We start from the raw sequence: 26728 nt of genomic DNA on the forward strand, positions 1-26728 counted from the left end.
GATTGTACTGCCTTCAGCCAGCAAAAATCAGTGGAGGCCACAAACATGAAGCATATTCATTCATTCATTCATTCATTCATTCATTCATTTTCCATACCGCTTATTTGAAATGAAACACATTCACAAAGGAAAATTCAAACAACATGGTACTCTCCTTTTGCACTGAACAACTGTTTCTTGCAAGATGACAATATAGGCCAATTGATTTGATTTGATTTGATTTGATTACTCATAGTTGTCTGTCAACATTTGCATCAGCACCTCATGAGACTAAAATAATTTGAATTAGGATAAATTCTTTGAATACCTGCTCTATGTGCATTCATGTCAGGAATCGGAATATGTCACATTACAGCTTGTGAGTGCACAATGATGTTTACTTCTCAATATCCAATATTGGATCTATTGATATATTATTGAACTGAGCCAAAATAAATGAAAGTAGAAATCAGGAAATATACATGCAGTTCCAGTAATAGTTTCATCAGGTTGGTGTAATTTTTCACAGAGTTGAGTAAATATCACTTCAGTTTTGATGCCAAAATTTGCAGTTGAGTTGAAATGGATTATTGACCTACATGGGGGATGTCTTAATAAAAAAGGTATTTGGAAATTCTTTGAAACTATGTTGATGGAGATCACAAATATAACTTGATTATTTACACAAACAATGTGTAGTATTTACAATAATAAAAAAAGAAATATTTACATCTATACAGCTAATATGCCATGTTCTTTTTATTTTATTTCTGATTGTGCTGCATTCTCATCGTCTGTATAACCTGAGATTTCTGTATCCATAAATGTCAGTGAGTGTCACAGAATCCTTTGCAGCCAGATATTTTGCTACAAACATTTCATGGTTTTACATAATTAGGGGTCAAGGCCGTGGTGGGCTGGGGAACGCATATGCAAGGCAACACGTCTCCCAGTACCAGCGGTGCTGGGAACCCTATTATAATTGTTCAGATTTTTTGTCTTTTCTATTATTATTATTATTATTTTTATTTTTATTTGTATTCTTTTCTGCACGAAAAGTGATTGCACAGCCTAAACTGTTTAAGGTAGGGCGATGCTTTTCACAGGGTAGGTACAGGAGCTGGCACGTAACCCTGACGCAATAAATGACACAAGCCCACCACCATAATGAAGGTAAACACGTTTTGGCCTTATACTGAAACATGACAGCAATGAAACAGTAATGTAAATGCTAGATCCATATCTATAATACTTTACATGTAGCCTATTCTTCATATGACTTTATCCATAAATGTGAATGTCACAGAATCCTTTGCAGCTTCATATTTTGTTGTACATATTAAGGCTACATATTTACAAAGTACAGTATATATAACTTTACACAAAAATAATGGCGGTTGTGAAAGAGCAGTCATTCCGTTATTCACTGTTCATGGTTTTATATGATTTATCTCTTTGGACTGTATGCCGTATATAACTGTGTTAAGGCTTCCAGGGACAAAAACAAAAAGAATGGCAGAAAGTTTTCTGTAGTCTGAGTACTGAGGGAAACGATGCAAAACAATGGAAATCATTCCACTAAACAACATGATCAGATAAACAATCAGATGAGTGCTGCAGGTCTTTAAGGCTTTAGTGTTCAGAGACTTGCTCTTACTGGTCAGACAGACTATTGTAATCTTAGCATAGGTGAGAACAATGCTGCCTATAGAAGCTGTGAGCAGGACCACAGTGAAAGTGAGGCCATAGACATTATTAATAAACACAGGAGAGTTTAAACAGCGAGGCATTGTCACAGTAAGGATTCATGATCATAGTTCTGCATTTGTTCAGTCTTATGGTCAGACCGAGCAGAATCCCGACCAGAACAAAGTACACTCCCCAGGCAGAAACTGTCAGCTTGATCAATATTTTGTTGGTCATTATGGTGGCATAGCGCAGGGGATTGCAGATGGCAACATATCTGTCATAGGTCATAATCATGAGCACAGTGTGAGCGGTGGTACCGAACATGTGTGATGTAAAAGCTTGGATCACACATTCGTAATAACTGATGAGGCGTTCAGAGGGAGGCCGCAACATGTCTATGTATGTGTATTGAGAAATTTGTGTGTGTTTGTGTGTGTGTGTGGGTGTGGGTGTGTGTTTACATGTGTGTGTATGTGTGCAGTTAGAGAGTTAAATTATATTGTACCCTCCACTACAGGTGATCAGTGATTCAATGGGTATTGATGATTTACTCTAGGACACCATTCTCGCTTGCATACAGCACTTTATTTTTTATCATTATGTTAGCACAGATATGGACAGTGGTGATCATAATATTCAATCAATACACATAGCAATTATTAACATGAACACATATCCTAAGTAGCCTTACTATCAATCTGTGTGCCATAGCCAGGAGTAGTATCCACGGCCTGAACCCCCAGACTATGGTACAGGAAAGGATCTGGTCCTGAAGTCCTCAAGCAGTAACTTTGGTATTCTTCAGCATACAAGAAGTACTTTAGGAAAAACATCTCAGTCCATGTCGGGCAGAGTGTGAAAGGTTGTGCAATTTTGTTGTTGTGCCTCCTAAACTCAAAAAAGACACAGTACAAGCGATTCGTATGGATTGTTAATTTATTCTTTTGCCAGACCTAATCTTTATCTGAAGAATCAAACTGTTCTTGCTGGAGGTTTTCAGTGGTAGGGCACACACAGTGGGCACCATGCATCTTATTTTATTGGTATCAAGGTCACAACCCCAGAGTCTTTCCCATACTTGGCAGATGTACTTGTCCTGAGGTTTTAGGTGAAAAGACAACCCCCAAGTCAGTGGTACATTGGTGCTGTAGCATTTTTGCCTCACATATCAAATCTGATAGCCGGCCGGGGCCTTTCTGTTTTACAGCTAATTTATTGTATGGTTTGGTCTCTGCTGCTGGAAACAGCTGTTGCCACTGTCACTAGGATTTCCCTTACTTTTCAAAGTAGCATTCTTTTGAGTTGTGTGCTGTTTCTTAGTTTTTTCTTAAACAAAATATGAATGACAAAATATATTGAAAATGGAGATGTTAAATGGTGGTTCATTTTTCAATCACAAGCCCAACAAACAGAAAACCCATATGAACATGTAGGGCCCACACAGAAGTTTTTTCCTTTTAAGCTCCGACATTTTTTTTATATCAGCAGGACCAACTGTGGTCAGACCTGTGGTTACAAGTCAACATGAGTTTTCTCTTTTGGCCATATTCAGATTTTGTGAAGGCAACCGACAGATTAGCTTGTCCACAGATGACCCATACGCAATTCACATTGTTCCTCTTGCATGTCAGTTTGTTCACTTAACAGTTTCCTCCTGCACTGTAGTGAAATTTACAATTATTGTTAATTCTTTTCACAGTCACACTGGTCAACCAGTCCTCTAACCATTAAACCACAACAGTGCAAGTATCCAATACAGCAACTAATATTGGTACAAAATTGTTTCTTTAGTGCACACCTACTGAAAGGTTCAGACGTTTAAGAACCTGCATTAATCTTGGACCCATAGAGTATAAACAGAACATGACAGTCATGAAACAGTAATGTAAATGTTAAATCCATTTCCATAATACTCTGTATGTAGCCTACTCTGCATTTGACTTTATCCATAAATGTGACTGTCACAGAATCCTTTGCAGCTGTATATTTTTCTTGTACACATTTGGGCTACATATTTATAAAGTACAGTATGTTTAACTTTGAACAAAAACAATGGTGGTTGTGAAAGAGCATTCATTCAGTTATTCAGTGTTCATGGTTTTATATGATTTATTTTAATCATTTGCCAAAAAACTAAGATTTATTTATTACTTGATGGCAAATGTTTTTTTGACTTACACATTTCAGATAAGAATTTTCGTATCTCTTTGGACTGTATGCCATATATAACTGTGTTAAGGCTTCCAGGGACAATAAAAAACAGAATGGCAGAAAGTTTTCTGTAGTCTGAGTACTGAGGGAAACGATGCAAAACAATGGAAATCATTCCACTAAACAACATGATCAGATAAACAATCAGATGAGTACTGCAGGTCTTTAAGGCTTTAGTGTTCAGAGACTTGTTCTTACTGGTCAGACAGACTACTGTAATCTTACCATAGGTGAGAATCATGCTGCCTATAGAAGCTGTGAGCAGGACCACAGTGAAAGTGAGGCCATAGACATTATTAATAAACACACTCTCACAGGAGAGTTTAAACAGCGAAGCATTGTCACAGAAGGGGTTTCTGATCAGAGTCCTGCAACGGTTCAGTCTTATGGTCAGACCGAGCAGAATCCCGACCAGAACAAAGGCCACTCCCCAGGCAGAAGCTGTCAGCTTGATTAACATTTTGTTGGTCATTATGGTGGCGTAGCGCAGTGGAATGCAGATGGCAACATATCTGTCATATGTCATAATCATGAGCACAGTGTGGGAGGTGGTGCCATATAACTGTGCGGTGAAAGCTTGGACCACACATTCATAATAACTGATGAGGCGTTCAGAGGGAGGCCGCAAGATATCTGAAAGTAACCGGGGAAGAATATTAGTACTTCCAATTATGTCACTCAGTGACAGGTTGCAAAAAAGCAGATACATAGGCTGGTGCAGGTTCTTGTCAATGAAAATTAAAAGTGAAATGCCTACATTCATAACTATTATAACAATGTAGGAAATAAAGAACATGAAAAAGACAGGATACATAGAATTCTTTGTGACACTGTACCCCTCCATCTGGAGTGTGAAGCTGTTGTAGGTGTAGTTTTCCATTAACCTGAAAGAACAAAAATGACAGTATTTTGCTTTAGTTGGGATATTGAGTTAGTCTGCGCGATCTGAATATCAGTGATATTTGATATTTATCAATACTGGCTGTGCAACAAAACACAAATGTTTCTGTTTGATAAGTTACAAACACTTATAGTAGCAACAATAACACATGCAAAGTTAAACATCCTAAAATGCATTATCGTGCTTGTAATACAGTAATACCAACTTTGTGACTTGGGTTCATCAGTCTATCGTCATCACTACCAGCAGGTGGTATTCACCAACAGCAACAAAGGTCTCTCACTGTTTTATAGATGCATTTTTACATCATGGGAATCACTTAGCATTACATAATGTGTTATGTAACACAACATCAATGTGATGATCATCGCGACTGTCAGTTAGGACCAGTGTTTAACTTTGATAACATTTAAAGTTTTCAGTCTACATTTATCCCTTTCACGCATACATTAATATATTTCCAACAATTTTCTGACCTATCATCCTATTCTATGGCTCACATGCATACAAACACAGTTCTCACAATGCAGCCTGGAGTAGCATTTTCCACCCATTGGACTGCAAAGACCGCAGGACTGTTGTAGGCAGGCAGAGTGCTGACAGGCACTGTTTAGCAGCCAGGCAGTCTTTAAGCAAGAGTAGGTCAAAAACTAGAATATGGCTGGACTGCCTTTGGTCAAATCTGGATTCTATATCCATGATGTTTTCTGACAAAATCACCAAACACATGAATTAAAGACAAAGACTGAGCTGTAATTTCAGCTGTATTTACTGTGAAATTATCACTCAGAGAGAAAGTCAAACAGGACTTTATTATTTTGAGGTTTTACATCCCATAACCCAAAATCTTTTTTCTACCATGCCAGCAAAACACATTGAACACATTTACCCTTCTGGTATAGATGCAGGCAACAAACTTAATGTATCTGTGCCTTTGCAGCTGCTTTATGGCACCACTGTAAATTGTAAATCTGTCTCTTTTAGTGTGTCAGTTACTTTTTATTTTTACAAAGATAAACTATGGTTTATCACAACCTAGGCTTTATCTTTGTAGGTCCAGCCATCAGTTCCATCACGTATGATAATATACTGAGTAATTGCTTTGATCTTGGTACTTAGTGCCTGATCAGATGATGAGATGAGCTGTTGACAAACTGGCAATTCTGCCACAGTAGCTACCTTTGTGAAGGTAAAAGCGAAAGTTTTATAAAGTTATTATAATATATTTTGCCACAGTTTTTCATCATAAACGTTACTTTTCATTTAGTTATTGTGTTGTTTTTGATGTGGAAAAGGTCATCAACAAAAATTTCTCATCATAGTTTTCACTAAGAAAAACAATATCCAATATTATAGAATGACATGAAAAGTTTAATTGAGCCAAAAAAATGACAGCAGAAATCAGGAAATATACATGCAGTTCCAGTAGTACCTACAGTAAAAAAGGTATCTGGAAATTCTTTGAATCTATGTTAATGCAGATCACAAATTTAACTGGATTATTTATACAAACCAATGTGCAGTATTTACAATCATTAAAAAAAAAATCACATCTATACAGCTAATGTGCCATGTTCTTTTTATTTTATTTTATTTCTGTATTCTCAGCCTGTATGACTTGAGATTTCTGTATCCATAAATGCCAGTGAGTTTCACAGAATCCTTTGCAGCCAGATATTTTGCTACAAACATTTCATGGTTTTACATAATTTATTTTAATAATTTCCCCCAATTTCTTTTTATTTTTTACTTAACGGCAAACATTTTTTTGGACTGAAACATTTCAGATAAGAGTTTTCGTATCTCTTTGGACTGTATGCCATATATAATGGGGTTAAGGCTTCCAGGGACAATTACAAACAGAATGGCAGAAAGTTTTCTGTAGTCTGAGTACTGAGGGAAACGATGCAAAGTAATGATAATACTTCCACTAAGGATCATGATCAGATACACAACCAGATGAGTGCTGCAGGTCTTTAAGGCTTTAATGTTCAGAGACTTGTTCTTACTGGTCAGACAGACTACTGTAATCTTAGCATAGGTGAGAACAATGCTGCCTATAGAAAATGTGAATACGACCACAGTGAAAGTGAGGCCACAGACATTATTAATAAACACACTTTCACAGGAGAGTTTAAACAAGGAGGGATTGTCACAGTAAGGATTCATGATCATAGTCCTGCATCGGTTCAGTCTTATGGTCAGACCGAGCAGAATCCCGACCAGAACAAATGCCACTCCCCAGGCAGAAACTGTCAGCTTGATCACCATTTTGTTGGTCATTATGGTGGTATAGCGCAGGGGATTGCAGATAGCCACATATCTGTCAAAGGCCATAATCATGAGCACTGTGTGAGCAGTGGTACCAAACATGTGTGCGGTGAAAGCTTGGACCACACATTCATAATAACTGATGAGGCGTTCAGAGGGAGGCCGCAACATGTCTATGAGCAAACGTGGCAAAAGACAAGTACTTCCAATCATGTCACTGACTGACAGGTTGCAAAAAAGCAGATACATAGGCTGGTGAAGGTTCTTGTCAATAAAAATTGCAACCAAAATGCTTACATTTGCAACCATTATGAACAAGTAGGAGAAAAAGAGGAAGAGAAAGAGTGGGTAAATAGACTCTTCTGAGACATTTAACCCCTCCAGCTGGAGAATGAGGCTGTTGTAGGTGTAGTTTTCCATCAACCTGGAAGAACAGAACAATGATGTTAACGCCACAGGTAATGTCCTTGTAATCTCAATATCAGATATTTTATTTTATCTTATTTGTAACAATAAAAGCTACAGTGTGTGTTCTTCCCATAGGTTTTGACTTTGGAAATTGTGACAATGAATTATGAAAACCAGATCAGTAATACTTCTTTTAAGTGTCTTTTGTTTCTCAATCTCTCAGTCTTTCTTCACTTACTTGTGTTTCCCCACTGAAAATATCCACCTGAACCTATCAAGGTCTCCTCTGTAGGGAAATTTTATAGACATGATTCTATCTTAGGGGAAAACAGTTATCGTTTCCTTAGATAATGTGTGATGCAACATGAAGAAATCATTATGATGTTCCATTGCAAATGTAAGCTGCTTCCAAGTTCTGTGACAAGAAGTCATGTTTGTTGCACACTTGCATTTCTCTTGCTTTCAAAACTCTAGCATTCTTTTTATTTGTATTTTTTATATATTTTCTAAAGATTTATTTTTGGCCATTTTGGCTTTATTGACTTTCACAGTTGACAGATAGGTTGGATGCCAGGGCTTCATCAGCTCCTCAAACTCTTGTCTGCTCTGGGACACGGGATGTCATAGGTGCAGGACATTAGAAAGCTGTCAAAGAGCTGGACATGGAGATGGAGAGAGGCTGAGAAGGAAGCACAGGAGTTAGTGGCCAAACAACAGGTAGAAGGCAGAGATGTCTGCCATTGTTCTGCAACCAGAAGGTGTACTGAGTTAAAGGAGCGAAACATCAGTGATCGGGGGTCTCAAGCTGATGACCTGATCAGGCCCAACAAGATGTTTATTCTGGCTTCCCCTAATTGCCATTGTGAAACCCTTACTGAAGAAATTCAACCATGTCTGACCAGCTATAGGCCGATATACAACCTTACATTCATTAGGAAGATACTTGAAAAGATAGTTTCTGTGCAAATAAACTCCTTTCTTAAAGAAAACTGGAATTACCACCTCGTGGTTGTACGAGGTGGTAGCAGCACCACCACTGACACTAGTTTCAGATTACATCCTTGTTTATCCAGAATCATATTAAATATTAACCATTTTGTCCTTATCGCTGTGTGAAGTCTTGAGTTATGGTTAAAGTGTTTTGTGTGGTCACACTGACCTTGACCTTTGACCTTTAACCACCAAAATCTAATCAGCTTGTCCTTTTGTCCAAGTGAACATTTGTACCAAATTTAAGGGGATTCCTTTGAGGAGTTCTCGAGATATCACGCCCACGAGAATAGGATGTACAGATGGACCACCTGAAAACAATATGACTACAGCTATGGCTGTTGCTGGCGCAGAGGCATAACATTATCCAGGATGAATTTCAGCTGGGCTTTAGAACAAACCACAGCACTGAAACTAATCTTACTAAAATAATCAACGGCCTCAGAATAAACTTTGACGAAAATAAGGTCTCAGTTCTTGTCTTGTTACATGTAAGTGCGGAATTTGATACGATTGACCATGATAACCTAAAGAATTGTCTCAAAAAGTTGGTTGGTCTCTCTGACCCTGTGTTAAAACTGTCAAAGTTTGAACCAGATACAGATTTACGTCAGTCTTGGAGATAATGTGTTTCAGAAAAATGACATCTGCCGTTGGGTTGCTCAAGGGAGCTGACTTGGTCCATTATTATTTGACCTGTACATGCTGCCACTTGGGATCATGAACAAGATCTTGATCTTTGTGTCTGGTGTCTGATCAGACAATCAGATGGGCTGTAGACAAACTGGCAATTCTGCCAAAGTAGCTTCCTATTTTGAGGTAAAACCCAAAGTGAGGATATCCATAATGTCAGTACTAATCCATTGACACAAGTTGTAATAATGTGGAATTTTCCATTAAAGGCAATTGTAATATATTTCACCATAGTTTTTCATCATGTATGATACTTTTCATTTAGTTATTGTCTTGTTTTTGATGCAGAAAAGGTCATCAACAAAAAATTCATCGTTTTCACTCACAAAATGAACACAGTCTCTGATTATACTGCCTGTCAGCCAGCAAGTAGCAGTGGAGGCCAAAGACATGAAACACATTCACAAAGGAAAATTCAAACAACATGGTACTTATAGTTCCCTGTCAACATTCACATCAGCACCTCATGAGACTAAAATAATCTGAATTCGGATCATTCTTTGAATACCTGCTCAATGTGCATTCATTTCAGTAATCAGAATATGGCCCATCACAGCTTGTGAGTGCACAATAATGTTTACTTCACAATATCCAAGATTGGATCTATTGACTGACACGAAAAGTTTAATTGAGCCAAAATAAATGAAAGTAGAAATCAGGAAATATAAACATGCAGTTTCAGTCGTACCTACAGTTTCATCATATTTGTGTAATCTTTCACAGAGTTGAGTGAATATCACTTCACTTTTGATGCAATAATTTGCAGTTGAGTTGAAATGGATTATTGACCTACATGGGGGGATGTCTTAAATAAAAAAGCTATATGGAAATTCTTTGAATCTATGTTAATGCAGATCACAAATATACTGGATTATTTACACAAACAATGTGTGGTATTTACAATAATAAAAAAAAAATCATATCTATACAGCTAATTTACCATGTTCTTTTTATTTTATTTCTGATTATGCTGTATTCTCATAGTCTGTGTGACTTGAGATTTCTGTATCCATAAATATTAGTGACTGTCATAGAATCCTTTGCTGCCAGATATTTTGCTACAAACATTTATTTAGGCTTCATATTTACAATGTGCAGTTTATAACTAACTAACAATTTCCCAAATCAAACATTTATTTTTTACTTCATGGCAAACATTTTTTTGACTGAAACATTTCAGATAAGAATTTTCGTATCTCTTTGGATTGTATGCCATATATAATGGGGTTGAGGCTTCCAGGGACAATAACGAACAGAATGGCAGAAAGTTTTCTGTAATATGAGTACTGAGGGAAACGATGTAAAGCAATGGAAATCATTCCACTAACTAACATGATCAGATAAACAATCAGATGAGTGCTGCAGGTCTTTAAGGCTTTACTGTTCAGGGACTTGTTCTTACTGGTCAGACAGACTACTGTAATCTTAGCATAGGTGAGAACAATGCTGCCTATAGAAACTGTGAGCAGGACCACAGTGAAAGTGAGGCCATAGACGTTATTAATAAACACACTCTCACAGGAGAGTTTAAACAGTGAAGCATTGTCACAGTAAGGATTCATGATCATAATCCTGCATCTGTTCAGTCTTATGGTCAGACCAATCAGAATCCCAACCAGAACAAAGGCTGCTCCCCAGGCAGAAACTGTCAGCTTGATCACCATTTTGTTGGTCATTATGGTGGCATAGCGCAGGGGATTGCAGATGGCCACATATCTGTCAAAGGCCATAATCATGAGCACTGTGTGAGTGGTGGTACCAAACATGTGTGTGGTGAAAGCTTGGACCACACATTCATAATAACTGATGAGGCGTTCAGAGGGAGGCTGCAACATGTCTATGAGCAAACGTGGCATAAGACGAGTACTTCCAATCATGTCACTCACTGACAGGTTGCAAAAAAGCAGATACATAGGCTGGTGAAGGTTCTTGTCAATGAAAATTACAGACAAAATGCTTATATTTGCAACCATTATGAACAAGTAGGAGAAAAAGAGGAAGAGAAAGAGTGGGTAAATAGACTCTTCTGAGACATTTAACCCCTCCAGCTGGAGAATGAGGCTGTTGTAGGTGTGGTTTTCCATCAACCTGGAAGAACAGAACAATGATGTTAATGCCATAGATCATGTCCTTGTAATCTCAACATCAGGTATTTTATCTTATTAGTAACAATAAAAGCTACACAAGTGCATGTTCTTCCCATAGGTTTTGATTATAAAAACTGTTGCTTGCAGATCAGTAATACTTCCTTTAAGTGTCTCTTGTTTCTCACTTACTTGTGTTTCCTTCTTACTCACTGCTGAAAATATCCACCTGCACACACCAAGGTATCCTCTGTAGGAAAATTTTATAGACATGATTCTATCTTATGGGAAAACAATTATCATCTCCTCAGATAACGTGTGATGCAACATGAAGAAATTATTATGATGTTCCATTGTAAATGTAAGCTGCTTCCAAGTTCTGTGTCATGTTCAATACTCAATGGGATTTCTCTTGCTTTCCAAACTCTAGTATTCTTTTTTGCTGGACTGCAACAGCAGTGTTGTTAACTTGGCACATTGTCACTACATTTAAAGACTTTTGGAAGAATTTTCAAACAAAATGGGTGTAAACCTGTTCCATGTCTGGACCGTGTATAGACACCGACTGGGGGCTTGGGAGCTGCAGGGAAGCAGAGGAGCACTTCAATACACCTCGCCTCCATTACAGCAAATAAACTACTTTATGTATCATTATTACTAAAGGAGGCAGAGGAATATCTAAACATAAGATACACTGAGCAGAGAGAGCAGGAGAGAGGGAGAGAGAGAGAGAGAAGTCATTGGTCACGAGGCTTCTTACTAACTGCAGTGACCAATTCTACATATCAAACAGGGAGTTAGACATAAAGACCTGCATCTTATAAAAATCTGTTAGATTCTTGAGATTGAAGTAAATAAAGGCTAAACTATTGTGAGCTATGTTGGAGACAAAATAAGACAAATTCTGCCTCAAGCCACCCCTGTGGCTCCCCTGGTGGAGCATGTGCCATTTGGACTTATTCCTTCCTGTGTCATTTTGCTGTGCGTCCTATCCTCTCTCTCCCTCCCTAACTTTCCAGTCTCTCATTATGATTGTAATTTCCAAAAAATAGCTTGATTTGTCTCTAGGTGCTTTTGTGGGAAAAAGGTAAATGGTAAAAGGGTCTAAAGAGTTGGTTAATCTCGTGACAATTGCACTAAATTGGCAGCATTCTCTATAAACAACCCTCTGAGGACATAACAGAAACTGTTCTCACCAATTCATTTTTAAACAGCAGCAACTTTCTGCATTCACCTGTTGGGATGGAATCGCCTGTTACCTAATAAGGTAGCCTTCAGCCAGGAGCAGATGTCATCAGATGGTACCAAACTACACTGAACACTCTCCAGTTGGTGGTGACCAAATCACTACCCCTCTGGTCCTGGTTTCCAGCTTCCTACCTCTTGTCTACTCCGCTACGTTGATCTGACTAGGAAACCTCTGCAGCCGATCTCCATGGGAAACAACCATGCCTGACATCCTTTTTCTTTGCAGTCCTGGTCTAAGGGCTGGGACTTCAAGTCTTTTCTCTGGTGGGCTTCTTCACAACTCTCCCCCCATGGCACTGTCAGCTCAACCAGAAATATTTTCCGGCTTTCAGTTGACCACAGTGCTGTAGCTGGGATTGTGTGCTCCACCTTTGGGAATTGCAGCCTTCTTCCCACATCTACCCTCATGTCCCAGGATCTAGCAGTTTGCAGCAGGTTGGGCTTTTTTCTTTTGGATGAGAGAGGCCTGGCTTCCTCCCTGGTGAAGGTGATGGCCTTCTCCCCATCAGTGCCAGCTGACCTCTTCTTGGCTCTCACCTGCTGTGTGGTGTCAGCAAAAGATAGGAGCACCTTATCATGGTATCACCTATACCATCCCTGGGTTAGGGATGTTTTGCTACCAGACAGTATATGTGGCAGCATCCCCTTTCGGCCACGAGGCTTTCAGTTTGGGTCCTCCCTCAGCCCCTGTGCGTGCAGATGTGCTGGTGAAGGCAATTGTAGACAGATTGCAAAAGTAAGGAAATTCGGAGGGACTCCAGTCTCAACAGCTCTGCCTATGAGATTTAATGCTTGGGGAGATCGCCCTGGAACCCTTGCTCCACTGGTCTTGACATCTGCTTTTCCTCCACATGAGACTGTACTTCTTCTTGGATCATGTCTTGCCTCCTCCTTACACTTGCATTTCCCCACTGTTGGAAGCGTGCAAAGCCGAGGCCTTGTTGCCAATGCAGGAGTTGCCAATGATGTCTTGCAGTTTCAGCGAACTGACTCCTTGCTCTGCAACTGTGTTGGCTGCCCATTTGCACCCTGATCTGGTTGTGACGCATGCTTGCTGTACCAGTTCATCAGCGGAGTCTCTCAGGCTCAGTGAGACTTCCTCCACAACTGATGACAGGGGAAGTTGTAGTTGCCCCATTCGCAAATAGAGACCTGAAGAAAAGCTTGGGGGAATTCCTAGCCATTTCCATAGGTGCCTGTTGGTTTTCTCTCAATGCCCTCTATGGCAGTCATTGGGAACTCATACACTGTGAATAACCAAAGAAGCCTGGGCAGAAGGCCATACTGGTACAGCCAGGTCTTAAATTTACCAGTGAGTCCAGATTTGTTAATCTAAACAAAATTTGTGTTTGGTAGATTATTTCTTTGTTGTAACAATGCTTCTCAGCAATAAATCGTATACCGTTGGAAAGCCTGTTTATTTCCCTTTTAAATGGTGCCACATTTGTAAGGAACATGCATTTGTGGGATGAGCAGCAGAGCTGATTATGTGGGTTGCGCCCGTGAAAGATTTGCCAAGTCTTCTCTGCCAGTGCCAAACAGCTTTTTATTTTGCTTGGGCATTTCATACATACCTTGTAAACAATAGTGAAACTCCAACACTCAGCCAGCCAACCAATTATGTGACATGCATTCAGCTGACCAATGGTTTACTTTGTTCACTAAGTCAGTGACATTTGCATTTATAGAGCTGATCCCACTGTTATGGTTCAGTCAAAAAACTAGCTAAAATTGATTACCACATAATTGTTTGTAGAAATTTGTAGGATGATTAAAACAAAAATTCTATATATTTCTACTGTATATTGGTTTGAGTCCTGTGTTACCAAATCGTATGCTGTAGCTAGGTTGAAAACAGTTAAAGCAACAAAAAGCTGCACCTGCAACTGTTAGCTGGCCCATTTCTGTAGTATGAAACAGCAGAGAGTTTTTACAAGCCATAACAAAAGATGTTTTTCCACCATGTCAGCAAAAAATTATACAGCATACCCTTCTGGTATAGATACAGTAAGCAAACTTAGTGTACCTTTGTCTATGCATCTGTTTCATGGCACTATTTTCACTCACAAGAACTGCAAAGTTTAAAGCTATAATTATGTTTTACTATTATGAAGCAAACTATCAAGACAACCTGACCAACCACCAACACGTGAAAAATATATTTGTCTTTTAATGGCTAGATTCAATTTTATCCACCAACTAGTTGCTTATTTTGTCTGGGTTTGCTGAAGCTTGTTTGCTGGAAAAATCATTGGGAGTTGATGAGAGCTGAGCAGACTCAACCATAAGATAAATAAGATAAAACCAGAAATATAGCTAAAACAGGGTAAAATGCTTCATGCTGTTACAGCAAGTCCCACCGTTTTGGTTTCAGTGTTTATCACACTGAAGTTGTTCAAATGTTCAATTCAACGCAAAAAAAAAAAAAAAAAGCTAAAATAGCAAATCAATTTGCTATTTTTAGTGCTATATGTGGTAATGATTCATGCAATACTAGCATTGAGATTCAAATACCAGTGTACCAAATAGATATTTAAATGTTTTATTTTCAGACAGGTCCAGTTTAGAGGCTTACCAACAGTGAAGGTAGTGCTAGTTGGACTGTCATGCTGTCAGTGGAAGTGGAATAAGCTTTTTTTTTTTTTTTTTTTTTACATTTGTTACTGTTACATCTAATACAGCAGTACTTGACCTAAATAACAATGGTTGCACCTTGTGCACCAGAATAATCCACAGACCTTGATGTGACCAGTTTTTTAATATTTGATTATTATTATTTTATTACATTTGTACAGTGAACCCTTTAGAAAGTTATGTAGTTACTTTTAGAAAAGTAGTTGCTGTTGAATTTTTCAAATGTAATTTTGCAATGCTTTGAGCAAAACAAACCAAATTCTGGTATATGAAACACTGAAAACACTGAAGAGGTAGTGGAGGGCCAGTGATCAGGCTGAGAAATAAAAACAAAGATGATAAAGTATATAATATTTTTTTATAGGTTAAAGTTGATACAGACTGTAGACACTGGGAGATAGAAAGCGGGATATAATGATTAAATGATATGCCCCCTAGACCACTAGACTGTGGTTATGCCTTAAAATACCTATAATCTTTGATGAGATGAAGATGAAGAGGTGGAACAGTTTCGGAAATGATCAGGAACACAGTAATTGAAAGAAGTTAAACCCCTCTCATTTTTTGTGACTGACTTGCTTGGTAAAATGCTTGATGATACTAGCACGTAACTCTTTACTGACCAGTCCATAAATAATAGGGTTGATGGCTGGTGGAATGATGATAAACAGGATGCTGAAGAACTTCTTGATGTCTTGGGAGACTGAGGGGAATCTCTGACTCACAATTATGATCACTGAGGCTATTTCATAGAGCACATACACAACAAGGTGCGATGCACATGTCTGAAAGGCCTTGCTACGGATGCCGCTGTCAACTTTGCCTTGTTTTACAGAAGCCTGCAGAATTCTGAAGTAGGAAAAACCAATGATGAGGAAGATTCCTGTACTCACAGACCAGAACATGGACAGACCTAGAAAAACAGTAAAAAAAAAAAACAAAAAAACAAAAAAACTCATTATCCTTTCATTTAAGTATTATGTAAACCTTCTATGTCATCCCGAATCCATTTGCCTGATTTTAGTCTCCAGTAATAGTGAAGTTCCTCCGTTAAAAAACTCTTATTTAAGTGATTCAACTTATAAAGCTTTGTTTATTTGCAGGAAGGGTGAAGCTATGCTATGCTGTGCTGTGCACAGTGCCGTAAGTTGTTGGTCTTTTACATTTGGAAGAAAAAATAAAAATTTAGAACGTGAAACAGCATTAAATGAATGAAATCACATTTTCTCCCTGACACTTATTCAACATGTTCAAGGCCTGCTGATAATGGCAGCATATGAAGGATAATGTTGCTTTGTTCTAAACCAGTGCACTGACCATAGATGTTATTTGTGAGCGTGGACCTGCAGGCCAGTCTCAGGATGGCACGGTTGCTGCAATAGACATGTTGGATGATATTGCCACACAGTGGGGCATTCATGTGGAAGGCAAAGAGCACAGCAATACACAGCAGAGCGACGAACCAGGCCAAGGCGCAGCAAGAGTGCAGCCGAGCAGATGTCATGATGGTGTGATACCTGAGCGGTTCACACACAGCAATGTACCTGTGAGAGACATTTTAACAATCATTAGTTTGCAGTCAAGGATTTATTTCTGCAGGAGCCTAGCATCATAAACTTTTTGTTTTCTGTATTGATTAGAACATGTAAAACTGTTCTTAGCCTTTGCTCACACACAAACTTATATATACTTTACGGCTTCAAAATCAACACAGACAGTGGTGGAGAATGAGCTTACACAGTAAAGCCATCCATTAATATTTTGTGCAAAGGTAAAGCACATAAACATTAAGGACTTCTTTAGGATAAAAAGGCACAACTTATTAATGAAACGATTTCAGAGTCTCTAGAAGAGCACTTGAAGTGATTTTGTTTCAACTCAAGTTTCATCTAAACAAATATTCCCTAGACACATAACATTTTAACACCATCAGGCTGGTGCATTTCAATACCTGTCATAGGCCATTGCGCCCAGAAGAGTCTGTGCTGCAACGCCATAAGTGTGCACAGAGAAGGCCTGTGTGATGGCTGGGATGTAGGCGATCCTCCTCTCCCCTGTCAAAAAGTGCATCATGAGGCGAGGCAGCACCGCGGTGGCCCCCAGCAGATCACAGACTACCAGATGACAAATCATAACGAACATGGGTCTGTGCAGGTTCTTGTCTATGACAATGACACACACCACCACGCCATTCCCCATCAGCACCACTATGTAGTTAAACAGAGCCAGGAAGAACAGAAAAGAGCCGTAGCCTGGTGGGATGTAGAAGCCCTCCAGCTCAAACACAATGGGCTGTTTGAGAGGAGTTACCATTGTTGTGTTTTCCATCCAAAGCTGTAAAAGACAGGAATAGGAGAACCATTCAAACTGGTAACTCTTCAGGCACCAGAAATAATAATAATTTCAACATAACCACATGTAAATATACAAATCTGGCTTTGTAAATCTTGATGAAATGAAATAGATTACAGTGATACCTTCAGTAAAACAGGTAAATGAAACTTAGTGAACGGATGGTCTTAAAGCAATGTGATATTTAACTTAACACACAAAAAGAAAAGAAGTAAAGGTAATGTCTAATGATCAAAACACCATAAAGGTTCTTGTGAAAAGCCTAAAATGTCCTGTTCAGCTTTCGTGTCGTCTCGTCAGAGCATTGATTTTGCTCTGACTTGCTGAGGTGAGTGTGTTGTGCTTTTAATGAGGTTACTTTGTGTTCTTCATGCCCATCAGTTACGCTGATCACTGCCCACAGTGTGCGTCACTATTGAAACATCAACCCCACCCTAAACCACCCTCTACAGCTCATGTCTTAATATGGCACTAATATTTAACATTTGGCTGTGATTTCAAACTTAATATTTAATTTATTTCCACAGAAAACACAGAGCTAAACATAGTGCGAACCATGCAAAATATATTGATCTCCTTTTCATGCTAGCTCTGATAAAGATACCTGACCTGGTATCAGTGATTTTGTTTAATACACAGTAGAGCTCGCATTCTATCCAGGAAATGACAGGACATAGCGTCATGGTTGGCGCCTTAAGCCTGAGGCCCTTGTGGCGCCTCCTAAAACATACTTTGCAGGTTGGAGAACTGGTTGCATTGCAATTAACAAACATAACCACTCATTCCACATTCAGAGCAGTTTGCTCAAAATTGTTTGTTGTATTATCAAGAGATACATGGAGACTTATTATGAGTTGTGTTATAGTGTGGTCCAGGATGTGTTAGCCTGGCTCATGGACTGGAGGTGGAAGACATGACTAACTCCACTAAACAAGGACCAATACGCTTCCCATACAAAGTCGTCATATTTGGTTGTATTGTTAGCAGCTAGCTTGCCACTGGTACACCTACATTCAGGAATCAACCACCTCGACCTTTACACGCTGAACTGCATCATGTCATGGTCCACATGAAGTGTGATAATCATGGTATGGTACAGCTAAAACATGCAGAATCAGTATTATTTGACCAAATGAAAACATGCAGTGGTGAAACTTTTTTGTTGTGAACTTATTCTCATGTCATTAAGATGGTACATAAATGTGTGAATCTTTCGCAAGACTTTAGTGATTTAGTAACTTAAGCAGCAAGTAAGAGAATATTGAATGTTTCTTTATTCCTTCCTCTGCTGAGATCACTCAATGACCTAGCTAGTCACATAACAAAAGTTAACTTTGAAAAAATAAGTTTTCACAGTTCAGGCTTGATTAATCATCAAATCTGTTCATTGTTCATCCAACAATTTTAAATTTTATTTATACAGCACATTTCAAAAACAAGTTTACAAAGTGCTTCACAGGCATAAAAACAGAAAACATCTTGTGAAAATATATATCCAATTTATTATGTTCAAATGGAAAATTAGAGGAAAGGTCAGACTTTACCTAAATTGTTTAGGGACCAGCAAAATGAACAAGCTATGGTCGGTAGTTGTTGGGTTTTCTTGATGTGGATCAAAGTGCCGAATGTTGAATGTTCAGCTCCAGTTCTCAGCCAATGACTCTGCTTCTGTCTGGAAAGGGCTCAGAAAGATCACAAACTACAAACCTAAACCCCCCCACTCCATTAACGACTTCCGTCTGGCCAACGATCTGAATGAGTTCTACTGCCGCTTTGAAAGACAATGGGACAAGCCTGACACTAACCTCCACATCAGAGCCACATCAGAACCCCCCTCCTCCCCTACCAAAGGAACGTCTCTCTCTATCCTGGAGAGAGATGTCAACAGGCTTTTTATGAAGCAGAACCCCTGCAAAGCAGCCGGTCCTGACTCTGTCTCTCCATCATCCCTGAAGCACTGTGCTGATCAGCTGTCTCCAGTGTTCACGGACATCTTCAACACCTCACTGGAGACCTGCCACGTGCCAGCCTGCTTCAAATCCTCCACCATCATCCCTGTCCCCAAAAAACCAAGGCCCACAGGTCTAAATGACTACAGACCCATTGCCCTGACCTCTGTGGTCATGAAATCATTTGAGCGCCTTGTCCTGTCCCACCTCAAATCCATCACTGACCCACTCCTGGACCCCCTGCAGTTCGCCTACAGAGCCAACAGGTCTGTAGATGACGCCATCAACATGGCTCTCCACTTCATCCTCCAGCACCTGGACTCCTCAGGGACCTATGCCAGGATCCTGTTTGTGGACTTCAGCTCTGCCTTCAACACCATCATCCCGGCTCTGCTGCACGACAAGCTCTCCCAGCTGAGCGTGCCTGACTCCACCTGCAGGTGGATCACCGACTTCCTGTCTGACAGGAGGCAGCACGTGAAGCTAGGAAAGCACGTGTCTGACTCCCAGACCATCAGCACTGGATCCCCGCAAGGCTGCGTTCTTTCTCCTCTGCTCTTCTCCCTGTACACCAACGCCTGCACCTCCAGCCATCAGTCTGTCAAGCTCCTGAAGTTTGCAGACGACACCACTCTCATTGGACTCATCTCTGATGGCGATGAGTCTGCCTACAGGTGGGAGACTGACCGTCTGGTGACCTGGTGCAGGCAGAACAACCTAGAGCTAAACGCTCTGAAGACAGTGGAAATGATAGTGGACTTCAGGAAGAGCCCAGCCCCACCCACCCCCATCACCCTGTGCGATTGTAGCTGACTCCTCCCACCCTGGACACAAACTCTTTGAGTCGCTCCCCTCTGGCAGGAGGCTGCGGTCCTTCAGGACCAAAACCTCTCGCCACGAAAATAGCTTCTTCCCATCTGCTATTAGCCTCATCAACAAGGCTAGAGAGCCCCACTGTTGCTGATCCCCCTGATCCTCAATTGCACCAATCACCAGAAAAAATTCCTTGTATGTGAAAACATACTTGGCAATAAAACTGATTCTGATTCTGATTCTGATTCTGATTCTGATGTTGTAATCAGAAGCTTGAGGGTCAACATGCATTATCAGTGAAGAAGTTTGGTTTTTTACAGAGGAACTACCATGTGGGTCAACAAGGAGGAAACTTCAGCATTTAAAGCAGGGTTTGGCAAGTAAGTTTTGCCTTGGGCCAGTTTTTTCCTAACCTATTACATGGTGGGCCAAAACAATATCAAAGGCTAATTTTAAGAAACTGACTGATAAAAATGCAACTTAAATTTGCTTTATTGTGTGGCCGCAGTCACATATACATACATATGTTATATATACATATACATATACATATGTTTGGCCGATACATATTCATATGACATCTATTTCAGAGATCTATCAAGCAAGCGACAGAACCTTTTGAACATCCTGTCAGAACTTTTTTATAATAAAAGCTAAAAGCTTGTTTGAACTACAGAATTGCAGAAAAAACAAACATTCAGCTTTTATTTTGTAGAAAAAATGCTAAAGAGGAAGTGATTCTGTGGGTAATTGCTACTGCTACAGCTACAGCTTAATGTGAGACTGTCAATGCGATATTGTAAGATTAAAAAAAATCTGATTATCAAAATAATCTGGCAGGCCAGATATTATTGCTGGCGGGCCAGTTTTGGCCCATGGGCCAACAGTTACTGACTACTGATTTAAAGTGAGACATCTATAAATGTTTTGCATGCAGGCAAATATTCCTTTCTCACATTACACTACATTGTAGAAGATGGACCCATGTGAGCTTTCTGTTGGAAAGCCCAACTTGTCCCTATACAAAAACAACACGGGGCCCAAAAGAGAAAAACTCCTGTGCACCCTGGAAGGCCAAACCTGCAGTGGGGCCATTAGTGTTTTCTGTGGGCAACCAAAATATCTGGTCTAAAGTGCAAGGAACAATTACAAGAAAATGGAATAATGGAATAATAATTATGATGACAAACACCTCTTGGACTCAGACATGTTAGATAAAATTTTCCGTATCTCTTTTGACTGCATGCCATAAATAATGGGATTTAAGCTGTTGGGGATGATCAAATACAAAATAGTAGCAAATTTTCTGCTTTCTGCGTATGCTGGGAAGCGAAGCAGAATAATGATAGACATTCCACTGAACAACGAAATCAGATACACAACCAGATGAGTGCTGCAGGTCTTCAAAGCCTTTTTGTTCAGAGACTTGTTCTTTCTAGTCAGACAAACTACTGTAATCTTGGTGTAGGTGAGAACCATGCTTCCTATAGACCCTGTGTACAGGATGACAGTGAAAGTGAGGCCGTAGACATTATTAATAAACACACTCTCACAAGAGAGGTTAAACAGTGCAGCATTGTTACAAAAATAGCCTCTGATCAGAGTCCTGCATCGGTTCAGTCTTATGGTCAGACTGAGCAGAATCCCGACCAGAACAAAGGACACTCCCCAGGCAGAAACTGTCAGCTTGATTAACATTTTGTTGGTCATTATGGTGGCATAGCGCAGGGGATTGCAGATGGCCACATATCTGTCAAAGGCCATAATCATGAGTACAGTGCGAGTCGTGGTACTAAAAAGGTGTGTGCTGAAAGCTTGGACCACACATTCATAATAACTGATGAGCCTTTCAGAGGGAGGACGCAACATGTCTATGAGTAAACGGGGCAATACAGTTGAGCTTCCAAGGATGTCATTGACTGCGAGGTTCCTAAAAAGTAGATACATAGGCTGGTGAAGATTTTTGTCCATGAAAACTAAGACAACGATGCCAACATTTGCAAAAATTATAAACAAGTAGGCGAAAAAGACAAAAAGAAACACAGGGTAGAAAGAATTCTTGGAGACATTTAACCCCTCCAGCTGAAGTGTGAAGCTGTTATAGGTGTAGTTTTCCATTAACCTGTGAGAAGAAAAAGGACAGTCTGTTGAAGTTAATATACTGAGTTAGTCTTGGTAATCTCAACATCCATGATATTCTTGTTGATTGTCGAATGACAATACTGGCTGTACAACAAAACACAAACTTTTGTGTTTGATAAGTTACAAAATGTTAAAGCAGCAACAATAATACATGCAAGTTAAGCATCTTAATGTATGTTTTGAGTACATTTAGAATTATGAAAATGCATTTTTGTAATCCAATAATACCTGCTTTGTGATTGAGGTTCATCAGTCTTTATCACTACAAGCTGGTGGTGCACCAACAGCAGCAAAGTCTCTTACTCTTTTATAGATACATTTTACATTATGGGAATCACTTAGCATTACGTAATTTGTGATGTAACATTAAACAATCAATGTGGTGACCATCCAACTGTCAATAAGGACCAGTATTCAACTTTCAGAACATTTAAATTTAAAAAAGTCTACACTACACAAAAATCTTTGTTTTTACAGATTTTTTTTTTCCGTTAAGTTTTTTGTTTTTTTTAAACTACATGAAAATATCAATAAAATTAGAAAAAGAGTTGACTGACCTTTGAATGACCATTAATATTGATTTTTCTTTTTTTTTTTTTAAAGAAAATTGTTTTTGTATTGTTTTTTGTATGCTAGGCCCTGTAATTTTACATAGTTAGGGTTAGGAGCAAATGTCTTCTATAATTATGGAATTTAATAAAAAAAAAAAAAATTTATTAGTGTATAATTGCTATAAGAACTTTTTTAAAGTACGATTTTTAGTATTGAAAACGCCAATAATTACTTTCATTTCACAGATGGTGACTCTTATTATAGTTTTGTAACTTTTAAAATTTAGATTAACATAGGGACAGACTGAGCTTTTCTCAACAAAAAATCCAACCACGTGTAGAGGCTTCATAACAGGAGGAACTGCAAGCAACTTCTTTAAAGTGCGATGCTGCTTAGGCTTCAAGTTAGTCACAACCATTTCCATACTAACCTGTTGACCCTTCCCTTGAAGCCCTTGAAATGTGGAGATGGTTACCTCACACTTTCAGGAGGGGCCAGAGAATCCATGAGAGAATGTGTCGGAGCCTCTGTATGAGATGTTTCGATTGTTGATTGGCTTTCTAAAACTTTCAGAACTGCAGCTCACTTTTTTATCACCAAGCTCAATGTAGCTGCAGAGTTTCTGGTGTAACAGCACTGTGCTGGATAGGTGACAGGCCTGTGTCTGTGAGCTCTGAAATAAGTTACAGCAGGAAAAGAGCCAAAAATTAGCAGGTTCACCCTGGTTTTGTGTTTACATCAATGCCAATCGAGGCTGGAGCTGATAAATACCTGCGTCTACTGCAGAATCATTGGACCTAGGTGTGAATGCTGGTTAAACCATTGCTGACAAAAGCCCAATGTTAGTGGGTCTTAGTGGGTTTTTTGACCAGTGGAAAAAGGGCTTAAGAGTTCCTCGAGGAAGTAGACAGTCAGGCACCTGTGATAATACAGTATCGGTCCATATCTCAACTCTACTTTAGACATTGGAACCTCTAGAAGAAAAACGGGAAAAGTGTGAATTCACCAATGTGAATTTTCATCCAAACTCATGTCTTAAAAACAGAAGAGGTGAATTTCTCATTCATTATCTATTGTAATTGATAGACAATGGATTCTTTGTTAACCTCCCACATATTTAGAAAGCAGAAGCACTCCTTCTATGTAACTTCACTTAAATTGGCAATAGACATTTTTTCTCTTTGACTTCAACCTCAACATTCTTATGAACTAAATGTTGACAATGCAAAGAAGGTCTAGAGGGAGAGTGATAGAGATAGATAAAACGAGTGAACCTCATTTGTTTGTGTTATTATTAGGCTATAATGAGTGTCCTGAAGGCCTTAGACCTCCCAGGTGTCTCAGTGACCGGCTAGTTAATAGAATTAAAAACTGCAGTGAGGTGTTCAAGGGGTGATGGACAGGAAGTCACTCACTCTCTCTGGAGAGACACCAGTCACATTATCTCCACATGCTCTGAACCTACGGAGGTGTTTGTTCCATAAAAGATTTTAACCACATTTCAGAACCCACCAGTATGGCTCACAGTCAGTGTTCCAATTCATCCCAAAGGTGTTGTATGAGGTCAGGGCTCCTTTCTGGCCAGTCAAATGTAATGTACCACACCAAACCAGGGAAACTGTTTATTTATTTTAAACATGTTGTCATGTTGAAACAGGTCTCACACAATCTGTTTCTACAAAGCTAGAGGCACACTGCTGTCTAAAATATCATTGTATGGTGTAGCATTAATATTTCCTTCTATTGGAGCTAAGGAGCTGAGCCAGATAGTCCCTATAATGTGTTTTACAGAAGTCATGAAGTCATTAAAATCCAACAGTTGTGTTTTTTCAGTGAAGATTCATGGGAGTCAGTCTATTAGATTATGATATAATAAACTTTTTTTGTATAGCAGTTTTCAAAAACAAGTTCGCAATGTGCTTCACAGACATAAAAACAGGAAATATATGTCTTGTGAAAATATATGCTTTATGTTCAAATGGAAAATTATGGTACTAGAGCAAAGATCAGGGTTCACCTTAATTGTTTAGGGGACAGCAAATTTAAAAAAAAAAATCTAGCCAGTAGTTGTTGCATGCATTGTCATCAGTGAAGTATGTATTTTACACAGAAACTACCATGTGGGTAAATTTCTGCATTTAAAGTGAGATATCTATACATCTACACAAACAGGCTACACTTGGTTCACATTTTATGTGGTTTTGGTTGATATATGTACAAATAAATCTGGGAATTCATTAATTCGTTTATGACAAAACCCTCTTGGACTGAATCATGTTAGACAAAAAATTCCGTATCTCTTTAGACTGCATGCCATAAATAATGGGATTGAGGCTGGCTGGGATGATCAAATACAAAATAACAACAAATTTTCTGCTTTCTGCGTACGCTGGGAAGCGATGCAGAATAATGACAAACATTCCACTGAACAATGAAATTAGATACACAACCAGGTGCGTGCTGCAGGTTTTAAGGGCTTTAAAGTTCAGAGACTTGTTCTTACTAGTCAGACAGACTACGGTAATCTTGGTGTAGGTGAGAACCATGCTGCCTATAGATCCTGTGTAGAGGACTGCAGTAAAAGTGAGGCCATAGACGTTATTGATAAACACACTTTCACAAGAGAGTTTGAACAGCCCAGCATTGTCACAGAAGGGACTTCTGATCAGAGTCCTGCATCGGTTCAGTCTTATGGTCAGACCGAGCAGAATCCCGACCAGAACAAATGCCACTCCCCAGGCAGAAACTGTCAGCTTGATTAACATTTTGTTGGTCATTATGGTAGCATAGCGCAGTGGATTGCAGATAGCCACATATCTGTCAAAGGCCATAATCATGAGCACAGTGCGAGCAGTGGTACTGAACATGTGTATGGTGAAAGCTTGGACCACACATTCATAATAACTGATGAGCCTTTCAGAGGGAGGACGCAACATGTCTATGAGTAAACGGGGCAATACAGTTGAGCTTCCAAGGATGTCATTGACTGCGAGGTTCCTAAAAAGTAGATACATAGGCTGGTGAAGATTTTTGTCCATGAAAACTAAGACAACGATGCCAACATTTGCAAAAATTATAAACAAGTAGGCGAAAAAGACAAAAAGAAACACAGGGTAGAAAGAATTCTTGGAGACATTTAACCCCTCCAGCTGAAGTGTGAAGCTGTTATAGGTGTAGTTTTCCATCAACCTGAAAGAAGCTGAAGTTAGTAGATACTGAGTTAGTCTTGGCAATCTTGATATCCATGATACATGAAAAGACAATACTGGCTGTACAACAAAACTAACTTTTGTGTTTATTAAGTTACAAAATGTTACCTGCTTCGTGACTTGTGTACTTCAGTCTTTAATCATCACTACCAGCTGGTGTTACTCACTAACAGGAACAAAGGTCTCTTACTCTTTTATAGATGCATTTTACATCATGGGAATCACTTAGCATCACATAATATGTGACGTCAATGTGATGACCATGACTGTCACACAAACATTCTACTTTTACCCCTTTCACACAAATATCAATACATTTTCAATTTTGAATGAAAAGCTTGGGCTGCAATAATTATATTTTACTACTATGGATCAACAACTATCAAGACAAGCTCACCAACCACCAACACCTGAAAACATGTGTTGATCTTTGAAGGCAGATGCTATGGAAGCCAAGAAAGGTCATACTATTACAAATATTTTTTTTTATCCCATTAAATAGAGATACAAAGTTTATTATTTTGAGATAACAACATATTATCAGAAAAAGCTTTTTCTTTTTGTTATTTTAAAAACGGGATAATTATTCTGTTATCTTGAGAT

The 26728-nt window shown here is 39.1% G+C and overlaps 5 protein-coding genes and 1 pseudogene across 5 annotated transcripts; all 6 read right to left on the reverse strand.

Moving 5' to 3' along the window:
- Positions 1-1398: 1398 nt before the first annotated feature.
- On the reverse strand, positions 1399-2067 carry LOC139637260 (olfactory receptor 52P1-like; annotated as a pseudogene).
- Positions 2068-3802: 1735 nt separating this feature from the next.
- On the reverse strand, positions 3803-4774 carry LOC139637245 (olfactory receptor 8G17-like). Its single transcript, XM_071505808.1, has one exon. It carries the CDS (start codon positions 4757-4759, stop codon positions 3809-3811), a length of 951 nt encoding a protein of 316 aa, XP_071361909.1. The 5' UTR covers positions 4760-4774; the 3' UTR covers positions 3803-3808.
- A 1742-nt stretch (positions 4775-6516) lies between these two features.
- On the reverse strand, positions 6517-7478 carry LOC139637252 (olfactory receptor 8G17-like). The gene has a single exon (XM_071505816.1). The coding sequence runs from the start codon at positions 7469-7471 to the stop codon at positions 6527-6529; it is 945 nt and encodes a 314-aa protein (XP_071361917.1). The 5' UTR covers positions 7472-7478; the 3' UTR covers positions 6517-6526.
- A 2807-nt stretch (positions 7479-10285) lies between these two features.
- Positions 10286-17436, reverse strand: LOC139637229 (uncharacterized). The gene is made up of 5 exons (XM_071505796.1): positions 17060-17436; positions 16426-16625; positions 15732-16021; positions 12877-13014; positions 10286-11262 (listed from the first exon to the last, which is right to left on the reverse strand). The coding sequence occupies exons 1-5, from the start codon at positions 17434-17436 to the stop codon at positions 10288-10290; spliced, it is 1980 nt and encodes a 659-aa protein (XP_071361897.1). The 3' UTR covers positions 10286-10287.
- A 3176-nt stretch (positions 17437-20612) lies between these two features.
- Positions 20613-23015, reverse strand: LOC139637255 (olfactory receptor 2A25-like). The gene has a single exon (XM_071505819.1). The coding sequence runs from the start codon at positions 22338-22340 to the stop codon at positions 21399-21401; it is 942 nt and encodes a 313-aa protein (XP_071361920.1). The 5' UTR covers positions 22341-23015; the 3' UTR covers positions 20613-21398.
- Positions 23016-23024: 9 nt separating this feature from the next.
- Positions 23025-26697, reverse strand: LOC139637256 (olfactory receptor 52K1-like). The gene has a single exon (XM_071505820.1). The coding sequence runs from the start codon at positions 26099-26101 to the stop codon at positions 25163-25165; it is 939 nt and encodes a 312-aa protein (XP_071361921.1). The 5' UTR covers positions 26102-26697; the 3' UTR covers positions 23025-25162.
- Positions 26698-26728: the final 31 nt, after the last annotated feature.

Source organism: Trachinotus anak, unplaced genomic scaffold, assembly GCF_046630095.1.
Source record: "Trachinotus anak isolate AG129_WGS33_773 ecotype Australia unplaced genomic scaffold, CSIRO_AGI_Tana_v1 ptg000020l, whole genome shotgun sequence".
NCBI classification, from domain to species: domain Eukaryota; kingdom Metazoa; phylum Chordata; class Actinopteri; order Carangiformes; family Carangidae; genus Trachinotus; species Trachinotus anak.

Excerpts from the sequence above, each read along its gene's own strand:
- LOC139637245 (XM_071505808.1), bottom strand. The coding sequence starts at position 4,759 with ATGGAAAACTACACCTACAACAGCTTCACACTCCAGATGGAGGGGTAC.
- LOC139637252 (XM_071505816.1), bottom strand. The coding sequence starts at position 7,471 with ATGGAAAACTACACCTACAACAGCCTCATTCTCCAGCTGGAGGGGTTA.
- LOC139637229 (XM_071505796.1), bottom strand. The coding sequence starts at position 17,436 with ATGGAAAACACAACAATGGTAACTCCTCTCAAACAGCCCATTGTGTTT. Across the intron at positions 16,022-16,425 it reads GCTCACAAATAACATCTATG|GTCTGTCCATGTTCTGGTCT; the intron begins GTCAGTGCACTG and ends CTGTTTTTCTAG. Across the intron at positions 13,015-15,731 it reads ACCCTATTATTTATGGACTG|CAGGTGAGAGCCAAGAAGAG; the intron begins GTCAGTAAAGAG and ends GACACCACACAG.
- LOC139637255 (XM_071505819.1), bottom strand. The coding sequence starts at position 22,340 with ATGGAAAACTACACCTATAACAGCTTCACACTTCAGCTGGAGGGGTTA.
- LOC139637256 (XM_071505820.1), bottom strand. The coding sequence starts at position 26,101 with ATGGAAAACTACACCTATAACAGCTTCACACTTCAGCTGGAGGGGTTA.